This window comes from Bacillus rossius, chromosome 11 (genome assembly GCF_032445375.1).
Source record: "Bacillus rossius redtenbacheri isolate Brsri chromosome 11, Brsri_v3, whole genome shotgun sequence".
In the NCBI taxonomy this organism is placed as follows: Eukaryota; Metazoa; Arthropoda; class Insecta; order Phasmatodea; family Bacillidae; genus Bacillus; species Bacillus rossius.
Window position 1 is genome coordinate 9,787,114 of NC_086338.1, and position 14,356 is coordinate 9,801,469.

The 14,356-nt window shown below is 36.4% G+C and overlaps 1 protein-coding gene across 1 annotated transcript in view; it reads right to left on the bottom strand.

Annotated features, from left to right (window-relative positions):
• Positions 1 to 3,103: 3,103 nt before the first annotated feature.
• Positions 3,104 to 14,356, bottom strand: part of LOC134536629 (AP-2 complex subunit mu) — a 30,432-nt gene continuing 19,179 nt past the window's right edge. The window contains exons 7-8 of the mRNA XM_063376420.1: positions 11,491 to 11,602; positions 3,104 to 3,811 (exon numbers count right to left, since the gene is read on the bottom strand). Coding sequence (XP_063232490.1) covers positions 3,677 to 3,811; positions 11,491 to 11,602 — 247 coding nt within the window. The 3' untranslated portion in view covers positions 3,104 to 3,676. The remainder of the gene's footprint in view (positions 3,812 to 11,490; positions 11,603 to 14,356) is intronic.

Below are 14,356 nucleotides of genomic sequence, written 5' to 3' on the forward strand. Positions count from 1 at the left end.
AGTTTGCGTGAAGACGACCGACAGCAAACACATGCTTTGCCGTGGTGGTCACCTGCTCTACTGCCACCATTTGGACCACCACCACCACAGCAACGATGACCACTGTTCTTTTCCTGACTGCTTCTACATCGAGACCCATACCATACTCGACTTCAACTCCTCCTTCGCTCCCGCGTCTCATCGATGACCCGAAACCACCCACAAATTCGCCATGGACACTGACTTCGCCCTGCCCCACCGGCCAATCAAGTGGCCGCAGATGGCGACGACTAGTGACGTCATCTCCACCAGCAACCCCTTCAGCTCCTTCACCATCCATCGGACACAGACATCGAAGATTACATCTCGTTGTGGGACTCATCAACAGTCCCTTCCTCCTCATCCCGCATCTCCCACTTCTCATGCCAATCTGTACTCCGACCTGATGCTCGGACCCTGCCTCAACTTTACTGCACCCAAGACCTTCAACCTCAGCACCATCTGGACCCCGCACACAAGCTCCCACTCGCCCCACAGCCACCTCTACTCTGCCCAAGTGCCACCGAATGCCGCTCATCGGTTGCTGCCTCCCCGTCACTACCAGTCCTTTTTTCCTCACACAGAAATACCAGTCCCTCCTCACTGGTAAATTATCCATCACATCTATCGATGGTTGCACATCATTCTACACTGCCAACTCCGCACGACCACACCACCCTGTTCCAACACCTCAAATGACTCTGCCACCATCGATTCACACACCTCTGCCAGAACAAGAAGGCAGATCGACACTTTCTGAAATGGCTTCCCCTTTCCACCACACTTGAGGTGCTCGCTGCACTCCAAAACATCGACCAACCTGTCGCCTCTGTGACTGCTCTCCGAATCTCTACCACTACTACCACCCGGCCATTCCTCATCAAAACACCCACCTGGGGGAGGCGACTCCCTTCCTCGTACTGTGATCCATGGGCTGCTGTGTCATCACCGTGGAACACTGCCATGGATCCGGGAGGGTCTTACAGTGTTGCCGGTGCCATCATACCAACCACTCGTCCACGCGCATCGAGTAGAGGCTCGTGTGCTTCAAGTGTACCGGGCCCCTCTAGTTCTGGGAGTGTACCTCGACGACGAAGAAGTGCGTCAACTGCGGCGAAGCGCACTTTGCCACCTTAGAGGACTGCCTGGTCATCCAGGAATACTTGAGATGCCACCCAACACGCCCCCAGCCTGAGAGCACCACTACGCCCCGACCGACTGAACTGCTGCTGGCCGACCCAAAGATATTCGTCCGCACAAATGCATTGACCCAGCACGGTTCCACGTCGTCCACCCTGTTCCCCTCCAAAGAGACGCCACCTCATCCATCACACCAGCCAATACATCATGCCCCCAACAGTCCGACTCAGATGAGATGTCCATTTCATCCATGATCAAGGACATAAACATGCCCTTCAAGCAAATCTTTCCACTCATCCACCACACTAACCGCTCTGTCCCAGGCCTGCAACTCTTCGGAGAAATTCTAAGTGCTTATCCAAGTGCTTCTGTCTGTCTTCGGTGGACCCAGCCCCTCACCTTAGGATCCCATTTTGGATCTCCTTCTCCTTGATCCCCCAGCTCCCAGACTCCCTGCACCTCGTATGAGAGCACTCTCCTGATGTCGTGTTCCTATCAGAGACCCGGCTGACTCCCGCCAACCCAATGAGAGTCCCGGGGTATGCTGTCCACCTGGCTGACACCTTATAAATGAAATGGCATTTGTATCACATTCAAATATACCAAGTAATAAAATTGTTTATTGTTTGTAATGTTTGAACTGGTAAATTATTAACCAATTAGGTCATTTATATATCATTCAATAAAATTTATAATATAACCATTTATAATATTAATATTGAGCATTTATAAGAGCAGTTTGCTGCCTTTAAACTGTTTTAAGGAACCAAGTAAAACACACATATCACAAAAATAATCTAAATATTTTCACGAGCAAATGTTTCAGAGCTTTGCAACATATGGAAAACTTCATATCAGATGCCAAAGTCTGCATCACAACCAAGGCTTCAAATAAAACACACAGCTAATTTCCTGGCGAAGTCAAAACACATTTTAAAAAGAATTTCGTTTGCTTCGCTTAGTCGTAGCATTCCGCTCTCATATCTCCCATTTCATTCTGAGATTTGGTTATGTTTAAACAGACATAAAATAAACTGTGTAATCACATGTAATAATAAACATGTAATAAACATGTAGTAAATATGTAATCACACATTCTGTAATTTTAGGTGAGATTTCGCTTAATCCAAACAATTTTGTTAACACAAACTGTGTCAAGTCCCAATTATCTTCGATTATTGGGAATTCACTGTATACAATATATTTACATCATTCTAAATATTTTTAAATGATTTCTCCAGCCTTTTGAAGCAACTATGTAGCACGTCCATAGATAAAAACCTGCAACCAGTTTTGTGATTATTCAGTATGCAAAGAGCAATTAAAGAAATTATTCACTTACCAAACCATCAAATCTGGTTCTTTATTGATATATGTACTATGTAAGTTTATTCCTTCAACTTTCATTCCATAACTGACAAATATAAATCCTCTAAGAAAATTGTGTTTGTTGCCCAAGAGTGTATAGTGCACAGCTACCTCGTGAGCATCTGCCAACACGAGGTAAGAAGCTTTGAGAAGACGTGCAACATGCTTCGGACTGCAGAGTGGGCAAATTGGCAACACTGCGGCAGCTCCTTCCAAGGTCAGTGGAGGTTACGACGCTCCCACTTGTTGCAGCCAAGGCCACAGCCGGCTGCGCCCAAAACCAACCAGTTGTGGGAAAAAATTATTTATACAATTTTTGAATTTGAAAACTGTAGTGTGAGGATTACAGTCCTTCTAAGTTATAAAAAAATATTAAATATTAAAAAAAAATCTATTCCACGTCTTGCAATCGACTAGAAACATCTGTTCATTGACCACAATGTGCAAACATCCAATAAGTACTACAATAAGCAATGACACCATATCATGGTTAAAAGTACAGAATTACTGATAAGAGCATAGTAAAGCACTTAAATGCTGAGGATAAGGATAATTAAGAAATATACATCATAGAACCAAACACAGCTTAACATTTCATATCATTTATTTGAGACACCAACAATGATATGCATTTAAATCATCATTTACTGCTTTTACAATTATGAAAAATAACACATAGTCTCATTAACACATCACAAATTGACTACACAAAAAAAATTAGTATCTAAGGAGCAGTGAAACATATGAAGACATTTCACAAAAGAACCAATATATTTGCAAACCAGGAAATCTGATACAAGTAAAACTACTTGTTTTTGGACTACGATAAAGTTCTTAACTAGAAATGCCTTTAATTTTTCTGTACAATTACATGCACTATCATGATAAATGCGTTAAGTAAATTTCTCTGTCTACTGTTTACAACAAATACAGTACATATACACAAAGGCTTCATACAAGCTTCCCTATGACGATGGTGTTACCAGATAATGAAAATAAGCACATTACAAGCTAATACAGGTTGTCAACTGTACTTTGTAAACGTAATATAGACAATTGGTTTTCTTCACATGAGTATTATTTTCCCATCTTGAAAACAAAGGTTTTTAATAAACAAAGACAATTTCTGAGAATGTATCCCTCATTACAATTAGCATCTTGTCTCGTAAAGACCGCTGCGACCGATGTAACGCACCCATTTGATAACATCATGGTCGGAGTAGTTCAGTTTTGGCTCGAACACCTTCAAGTAGCGCACCTTGAAGCCTGATGGAGCAAAGGGAACCTGAAACAAATGATTCCGTCTGCTGTCAGTAATGCAGACTTAAAAATAATAAAAAAAAATTATAGGAGTTGTATGCCCTGGCAAGCCTCAATTCCCCATGGCAGGTACACAGTAAACAAACTACCCTCTTTTATCACATAATCGTCGCACGCGTGTAATCGTCGCACCTATTATAAAGGCAATATTTACCCTTTATAGAAAGTAAATATTTAATTTCCTTTAATATTTATTTTGTTTAATTACACTTTATTCCGTATGTTTATATTTGTAATCTATGATTAATTCAAACTGTAAATTTCTTTGGTTATCGTTTTGTCTATGTATTACTCTATGCTAATTTTTATTTTAAATTATTGTCAAGGCTAGTATAGCAGTATTTTTTGAAACCACTATTAATTTAAAGATGAACAACGACAGTAATGGGTGGTAATTTTACTAGTTTTTGTTTAATCAACAAACTAATAAAGTCGTTTATTAGTGACGGAGAAAAGATTCTTTTAGAACGAATTGAGACTTGATGAAGGCAACATCTAGAAACGCAACGATTTCGACATTAATTTAGAATGGAATATTTATAGAAGAATTGTAACTGTTTATGAATGTCAATATTAACTGAGATGTTGAAGGAACTAATCAATTTAATCAACGAAGATAAAACTCAGACGTCAAGAATCTAAATAATTATTAATAAGAGAAGTCTACGAATATCCAGATTCAAGAGATCATCCAATGACCGTAAATTGCTTGGAAACTACGAAGAATAAAAGCAGTTGATCATCCTGAAGAAAGAAGAATCCTGTCGAAGAATGAAAAGTCGCAGTTCGAGCCCGGGAAGGATGACCGTCGTGCAGTCCAGCCCAGTTGCAGCCCACAGCCCGAAGGATGGAGTCGTGACGGCGCATATTCCTGCCGCCCGCTAGAGACCGGAGGAGCAACACCGAGTTCGCAGTCCTGATTGAGGCGAACCAAGGATTCTCCGAGAACCTACACGTCTCGTGGGTATCCTGCAGCAAGGTTTGGTCCCTTACCCCATCACCCGAAGACTCGCTGATTAAAGAAGTACTTTAACGAATTACGATTCAAACAAGACGAACATTTTTCACCGAACTAGAATCTTTTATATTATCGAACATATTCTTTGTATAGAAAGACAGTGTACTTGTTCATCTTTAGATTTATCATTCAAATTCCGGAATCGCGATCCCGAACTAAATAATATTAGATAGTATAGATGGAACTTGATATTGAAAGAACGTATTGCTATTTTGTTTGACTGGTACTGCAAGTTACGTACCCAGTAGTCCACGCTCTGCCGGACTGAAGTTAGTAAAATAAATAACATACTAATAATTAACATTTTATCTTAAAGATAACTTACTCAAATGAAAGAATTGTTAGATGCTTTGAAGTCGAGAGTAATAACAAATTCCATCTGTATTTTAAAATAAATTATTTTAGTTAAATTAATTTATATAAAGCGTGATTAGTGCCTGTCGAAGTGTATTGTCACCGTCTGCATAAACATTACACGCAAATATAAATATTACATTTGAATTTGTTTACACGTTATTTACAAGGTCTAGTCACAAGATTAGTATTTAACATACTTTTGACACCCTGTAATTTGACTTTCAGACACAAACTTCTAGAAACAATTCTTAAAACTGAGAGAGGTAGGCTAGAGAAACCGAAATTATTAAGTACCTTACATAATTTCCATATTCACACTAGCTGACTCTTCACTATATTTTAGGCCGTCAAAATTGGGATAAAAAACTGCTCACTTAAAAGCCGAATGATGTTTTGGGTACCGCTATTAGATGCCGAGCACTTTGTGTAGGTATCTTTTCCGTATAAAACAATGTATTATAAAGTAGAAATCTAATGTTTATTCAGACATTACCACTTATTTAATTAACGGAAATACGAACTTGTCTGACGAGTAAATTTTCTTTTAAAGACTTTTTAAATGTTATTTCCTTTACCTGATCGTCTGCGTCGCCGCGGTGTACCGCTTATGAACATGGAGCCAGCGCTAGTTGGCATCATTCATGTTTGGTTATGTTGCTTCCCATATAGAGCTAGCGCACGTAGTCGAATATAGATATTTCGCCGATTGCGTCGAGTGCCGAGTTAACTACATTTGGTGGCCGGCATTCTTTCGTGGTTAAAGCGTACTACCGCAATAGTTACGCGTTAGTTCACGTCGCAGATTCAAGTGGCCTGCATTCACGTTACAGTTTGGGTTCAAGTTGAAGAATGTTTTTGTTTAATGAATTATTAATATAAATTGTTTGGTGTGCACTTGTATACTCCACTTTTTTTAAAAATAAACGTACTTTCAATAAACGGGTTTTTTTATGAATAACTTTACCTAACAATTTTTTTTCTGCATAATCGTCACACCCCTACTTTTCAAACTTGATTTTAGAATAAAACGTGCGCGATTATGCAAGAAAACACGGTACTCAATATATATATATTAACTGTTGAAATATATGTTATTATCTATTACGGTGGCAATAGATAGTATCTATGAAAACCTTGTCAAAATGGTGGGAAACTATTTTTGCTAACAACAAAAATTATGTATTTTTTTTTACCTACATGCCATAAAAAAAACACATGATGTTTGAAGATACCCAAGTATTGCCTTTTTTAAAGTCTGAACAATCATTAACCAAAAAATAGCAGATGAAAATAAAAATAATACCTAGTTAATTTTCTGGTTTACATTTTCCCTTTCGGTAAGGTTATACTTACTTTATGAGTAGGATTTCAGCACTTCCACATGATGATGTTAAAAAAAAGAAATTCTTGAAAATATAGGCTTTTCGGAGTATAAATATTATTGTATTTATCTGCAGGGGGTGGTCCTGTGTATTGGTTGCGCCTATAATTTAGAACATAAAAATCCAACAATTTTACTGAAAGGGTCCCCTTCGAAAGTGGGTCACTATCTATATATATCTATATATATATATATATATATATATATATATATATATATATATATATATATATATATATATATATATATATATATATATATATATAGACACACTAGCTAACCAACCCGGCTTCGCATGGCTATACTAATGGATTAAAATTAAGCCACATCTCCCATTTACAGTAATGGTAAATAAAAAAAAATTCAGTGAAAATTTATTACAATGCTGTATAATGTACCGAAGAGAAAATGAATAGCACCGATGGTTTCCCGACTTGTGCACGCAACGTACAACTGATGTACCCGTACTTCGCTACGGCAGTCTACAGGCAGATCACTCTTGCGCCGCTCATTATACATGCCCCTCCTTGTGGGTACGCCACTGCCGCGCGATGCCCGTTGCCATGGAGACGCAGAAGGCATGAACAATGCAAAATCCTGTTCTCATGCAGACAAAGTACCCACTGTTGCCTGGTTTTAACCACCCATGGAATCTAATTTTCGGAAAATCTTATCCTGCGTAACATAAGGAACATTACTGTGAAGTTTCAAGTCTGTAAAATATATATACTTGAAAAAAAGGGCAATTTTTGATATTTAAACAGGGTGGCCAGCCAACCGGGAAATCGGGAAATACGGGAAATAGCCAGGATTTCTTAAAAAAACCAGGAATACCGGGAATCAACCAGGAATTTTTATTAGAACCGGGAATTTTTTTATGAAGTAACGGTTACAATAACATACGGCTGTTAAATGATCACGTTCACCACCCGTCGAAGCACGACAGCGTGCTCGTGTGCTTTATTTTGTGAAAGTTAATTTGTTCATATTGCATTTAAAAACTTTTGTAGTACGTAAGAAACCGTTGACAATTCAGACTTCCATACTTATTATGTTTCTGTATTCAAAAGCAACAGCATTTTGGCTGAAAACGTTGTTGTAGGGTGGTAGTAATTTCTCGCACTGCATGTTGGTAGCACTAGTTTTGTATGTATATTTGTTTCTACTTTGCGCTCATGTTGTTGCGTCACGGTATCACGGATACTTTTCTCGAGTTTTTTTAAAAAGTTTAGTTGTGCGGGACGTTGTTTTGAATTTTTTAAACTAACATGTAATTGGCGCAGACTATCAAAATGTGAACGAGTTCGGTCACCACGTACAATGACAAATATACGGAAGAGTTTGAATGGGTGGAGAAAGATCCAAAGTGCAGGACACACGCTATTTGCAATTTGTGTAATGTTAAAATCAATATCGGTAGCATGGATGGGAAGAACAGCATTAGCCAGCCACGCAAGAGAGGCAAAACACGTGCGTTTGGTGTCAAGTAATTTTTGTGACGTGAGATTATAAATTTTTTGTTGGTGGTAGGTTTTGTTTTAAGCAAGTTCATTGATTTAATTTTTAAGCCTATAGTTAAGTTGTCTATTGTTTAACGCCAATAAAACATCATATTGTGTGTGCTTTGTGTAACAAAAATGCAAATTGTAGGCAAATATTGATAAAAACCACCCTTGAAAAAACCTGGAAAAAACCAGGAATTTTATTATCCCAGAAGAGTGGCCACCCTGTTAAAGTACCCGCCAAAATTTCAACGGTGATGAGGACTGCACTAACAATGAAATAGTCGTTGCCATAGAGACGAATGAAGCATCAACAAAGCAACAGCCGTTGCCATGGTAATTTCCTACCAAAAACTGGAAATTTTGATATATTACGCCCCCGAAACTCCCCTTGGATCGGATTTCCGCAGAATCCGTTCTTAGTGAGCGTCTACATCACAAAATGAGTAACTATGCTAAATTTCAAGTCAATCGGGTGTATAGTTTTAGAGATCTCGTGATGAGTGAGTCAGTGAGTGGTATTTTATCCCCTTGGGGGGTAGAATTAATCAAAATCCTTTCTTAGCGGATGCCTACGTCATAACATCTACCTGCATGCCAAATTTCATCCCAATCCGTCCAGTGGTTTGGGCTGTGCGTTGATAGATCACTATGTCAGTCAGTCACCTTTGAGTTATATATATTTAGATATATACATACACACACACACACACACACATATATACACATATATATACATATATACACATATATATACACACATATATATACACACATATATATACACACATATATATACACACATATATATACACACATACACACACATATATATATACATATATATATATACCTATATATACATACATATACATATATATACATATATATACATATATATACATATATATACATATATATACATATATATACATATATATACATATATATACATATATATATATATATATATATATACATATATATACATACACATATATCGTCTGCTAACTTCTAAATCCTCGTAACTCCATTTCAGTCAATTTTACATGAGAACTCATGAGCTTTTGGAGCAAGGTTTCGACTGACAAAGATACGACGTTTTATAATTTGTGAATAGAAAAGAGACTATGTAGAGTTCACTTACGAGGTTTTATCAGCATATGCACTATGAAAAAATGAAAAAAATACACCAAACATATCCGGAGTATAAAACTGGGAAAATCTGGACTTACTTATATAAAGGGTCACATTTTACACACACACATATATACATACACACACATATATATATTCAGTATAATTTCATAGATACAAGTGAAGTCTTGGTTCCATGCCTCAACTTATTTGTACATAATAAATACGGCACTGGTGATAACCTTCAGTCCTCTTTTCGCCTGCTTACTGTGCTATTTTATTACTGCAAGAGGGAGTGAGGCGTCATTCTTGCCCCCACTTCTCTCATTACCCCCATACCTTATCTACGATCCCTCTTACTAACAAAAAGGGCTACTATTTTTTATACCAGTGTATTCCTTCCCAGATAATTTATTTTTTTACCTGTCCTTTTCCCTATTGAACAAAAAGGCAACACAATACCGTTTCTTGTCTGTTTATTCTATAAAAACTAGCATGCACATTACATTAAGGGAGAAATTTATGCAGGGGGCTGGAGGAACATAAAAGCCAAGCTAAACCAAAGCACCAAAGATGGCTGCGATTTGTAATGGATTGTTGCATTTGAAAGCGGGGAAATGTCACGCAAACAACCAAAATTTTAGATCACAGTTGCTTCTTTAAAACCTGTCGGTATAGACATGCAAAGATTGTGTACAGTACCAGTTCAAGGACATTTACAACGTTGAGTGAGCGAGGGAGAACCGCAATACCGCTACATTGGAATGAACACTCACAGAATGCACACACACAAACTCTGGCTGGTTTATTTTTAGATTTTACCCTTCATCTGAATGCTAGCATAGTAACCAGTAGAGCTGTGCCAATACGAAATGGCAGAAGTAGATTTAACCAATATTTAGTTGAATCAGAGTTCCTGCCGATTCACATAAGGCTTTTTAATTATCGGCCGATATTATTAAAAAAAACCAATGTATGAAATAACAAAAAAATTTACCAGTACCCTTTCACTTTTCGTACTACAACATACTTTGAACACTCATCATTTCTTAGCTACACGTGCCAGCCATAAATATTAAACATCCTGTGCTTTAATAAGATTTATTGAATATATTACATCGAAAATAAATATACTACCATCACAGTCCAGTTAGATAAGAACAAAAACTTGATTTATTTAGAGCATGGCTGCCACTACAAATAACTGAAATTACCAACTGCTTGAACTGCAAAGAAATGTTTGCAATACAGAGACAGAGACATTTTTTAACTAACTTGCAGCAAGGATTTAAAATTTAATAAAAAAAAATAACGCATTAATATAGGGCTCTACATAACATAAATTACTTTTATAGTTTTTCATGCAAAGTACCACATGAAACCAATTTCCGTATAAATGTTTGGCAACATGAATTTTCGCCACCACATACGTTAAGATGATACTGGAATTCGTTATTGAATTGTAAACATGTACGAAGTCTTGCAATCTTACAAGTTTTAAATTCTTTTTTTTAAACTTAGTGTTATGTGAATCAACATATTTCATAGTTACCTATTATTAGATTACCTTATTTTATACACATATGTATTCAATAATTAAATTTTACAGCCTTTATTAGTAAATTCAAGATTAATTAAGCAATAATGGGTCATCAACCAACAAATGAAAACAAGCTACAAATAAGAGTAAAAAAAGAGGTTATTATCCATTTGTAAACTAAAAATGGAGAAAGATTGATTTGTGACTAGACTAAACAAAATTGTAGTTGTGAATATCAGTTTTAGAGAAGTTCATGCGAATAAATGAATTTTGTACAACAGAAACTATGTCTTTCTGCTGAAAATTACCTAGTGTTCCATCTGAGAGACTTTTCAGCACATGTGTTATTTTAAATGGCACTACAGTGAACTCTACTTTCAAGCAGAATCAAGCTATCTCTAAAAAATATATAAATGAAAGCTCAAGCAGTGTAAAAATGTAAATTTTATAATAAAATTGTATTAAAAAATTAAAACTTAGTTATAATCATATAAACATTTTTTATCAACATGACCAATTTTCTGTTTTAGAAATGTCATTTTAATACTTTTTTTTTCAAACTAAATAATTTTATCAATTAAAAAAAAATATTATGTCTGACCAAGAAGATTTTTTGTGCTTAATTTATTTCCCATTAAGACAGGGTGTTTATTTATAGTTGCAAACAATCTGCTAAATCCCTCTCCAAGTCACCTTCACACAGACTAACCTCAAAGTTCATGGAGATGGGAGGCCTGGTCCACTTCTTCTTGGTGTCTGTCTCCAGCAGCTCAATCTCAGCAGACAGCTGCGTCTCCTTCATGCCGGCCATGCGCTTGATCCTGTCGGGACACAAGCAGGAAAACTCATTACATGGGTAAATAATAAAGTGTGATTTTAATGGGATAAAGAGTTGCGATGTTCATAAAAAGTACAGTATTAAATTAAAAGTCTACAATAAAACATAAGTGAAATCTCACTTGATACAAACCTGGAGAAATCTAGGATTATATATACATAGTTTGTAATTGTGATATACTTAGTAGTAGTTCAGAAAAAGTGTTTAGTTGATGCAGAAATGTTAAATAGACATTTGTTACAAATGAAAGACTTCAACATGTGATGCTATTTTATGCCATTTCATTATTCTTTCTTAAATCTGTGGCTAGGATGTGGTTCACAGGGGTGAATTTCTTACGGCTGGTGTTACAGAGAGCCGTACAAAGGGAAATATGTCCTACCAGGAAAAGGGGAGCGAGTGATGCAAATATCCCAAGAACAACTCTAACATTAGAGAGATAATGTAAACCTCACCATGTGCCTTTGATGGCTTGGGAGCAAGACAAGGTGACAGAACAAAGGAAGTACTATTTGTATTCACTGCTGAAGGCCTCAATCACAGCAAGGTCCATGAAGGGGGGGGGGGGGGGGGGAGTTTATAACTGATTATCTTTCCATCCTTTCTGGCAGCGGCTGCCACGGAACAGCGACATGCCGTGTTCAATCTAATCACATTTTAAAATTTAAGTTTCTTAACTAGTAAGTTCTTATAATCACAATTCCTTCCTTAAAGATAAAAACATGTACAAACAAGAATGAAATATGATATTTTTAAAATCCCAACCATCTGCAATTAAGAAAATAATTATGTAATCTTTGCTGCTTGAATCAGGTTGATGCACTACTGCCATCATGCTGTATTCCCTACTATCTGTTTAGTAGTTATAAAAAAACTGCATAAAATAAAATTAAAAAATTGTGAGTATTTCTGAATGCATACAAACATTTGTGAATACAATCTTTTACAATTAAATTCGAGAGTTCAAAATATCTTTAAACCATATTTAACTTAAATTAAAACTCATTTTGTACTATCGAACAGTGTTAAATCATTTTTCTTGGATTCACGAGAGATTTTTCTGAGTGTCTAAAGTAATGGTAATTTAATCCATCAACCTATATAATATAGTTTACGTTAACACGGGTTAACGTAAACATAATTATAAGGATGTAATTGTACTCAAATTTCTGTACCATTCCCTGCAGTAAAAACTGTTTCTCAAAATAGGTTACACATATCCTTATCCACATAAACATAATTAATTTGTACCATGCATTATCTAAAAGTAAGAAACATATGAAATACAAATGTATTAGCTACCGTTCACCTAGCTGAAAAAGGTGTATGATGCAGTGAAGTGAAAACAAATGAACAGCGAGTGACGAATAAACTCTGACAAAGTACCATGGTTACCATAAATGGCCTGATACAAATTGGGCAAGTCATCCGTATAAACTCCAATCCACATTAGAATGCAAAAAAGTGGTCATGATGCTCACAATGCATTCGGGCATGTAATGGGTTAAAATGTATGATAGAAAACAACAATTTTTGTGTTGATTTAGTGCTTTTAAAGTGGAGAAATCTAAAAACCCCAAAAACTTACTAAAGGAGGGATATCAAGGTTAATGGTATAGGAAACTTTTGCTGCTACATTAGTCTGAAATTTTAAGCACGAAAACATCTTAAGCCGTGTCATTTTAAACAGGTTTTACTGTAGTACCACTTACATGCTGTAGCTTCAAGAAAGCTACTTAGTAAAAAACCGAATACAGTGCAACTACTATCCATCGTTTTCTAATGTCCTTCTATTGATATTTCATTCATAAGGTGTCAGCTTATTGAAATAAAATAATTACTCAATGATATAACCTCTTATCACGCAAGATGCCACAGAAACCTGATATATTACCCTCTTTTATAGCATAATCATCACAAGCACGTAATCGTCGCACCCATATTTTAGGGCGTCAAAATTTTGATAAAAAAAACCTCTCGTGTAAACGTCGCATGATGTTATTGGTCCCGCTATTAGATGCCATGCTCTTTGTGTAGGTATCTTTTCCGTATAAAACAATTTATTTTAAAGTATAAATATAATATTTATTCAGAAATTACCGTGAACTTATTTAAATAACGGAAATACGAAGCTGTCTGATGTGTAAATTTTATTTTAAAGACTTTTTAAACGTTATAATCTTCTTTGTTCATCTGCGTCGCCTCAGTGTACCGCTTACAAAAATGTAGCCAGCGCTCATTGCAATCATTACTGTTTGGTTATGTTGCTTCCAGTATAGAGTGCACACACGTAGTCGAATATCAAAATCTCGCCAATTGCATGTAACGCGCGCTCTCTATCGAGAACCAAGTAAACTACAATCAATATCACGCTCACTTGTGGTGTTTACTACGGTAGTTACGCGTATGTTCGGATTGCATTTGGATCACAGATTTAGTTTTTCTATTTAAAGTTGAAGAAAGGTTTTTTTTGCATGACTTATTAAATTAAATTGTTTGGCGTGCTCTTTTATACTTGAATTTGTAAATAAACATACTTTCCATGAATGAGTTTTGTTTTTATGAATACTTTATCTCACAAAAAAAAATTTTTCCGCATAATCGTCGCACCCCTACCTTTCAAACTTGATTTTAGAATAAAATGTGCGACGATTATGCGAGAAAACACGATAGTATATTCTGGCCACTAGGTTTTAAGACTTTACAGCAACATCGGGAAAGAACTTAGTTCTGAAAG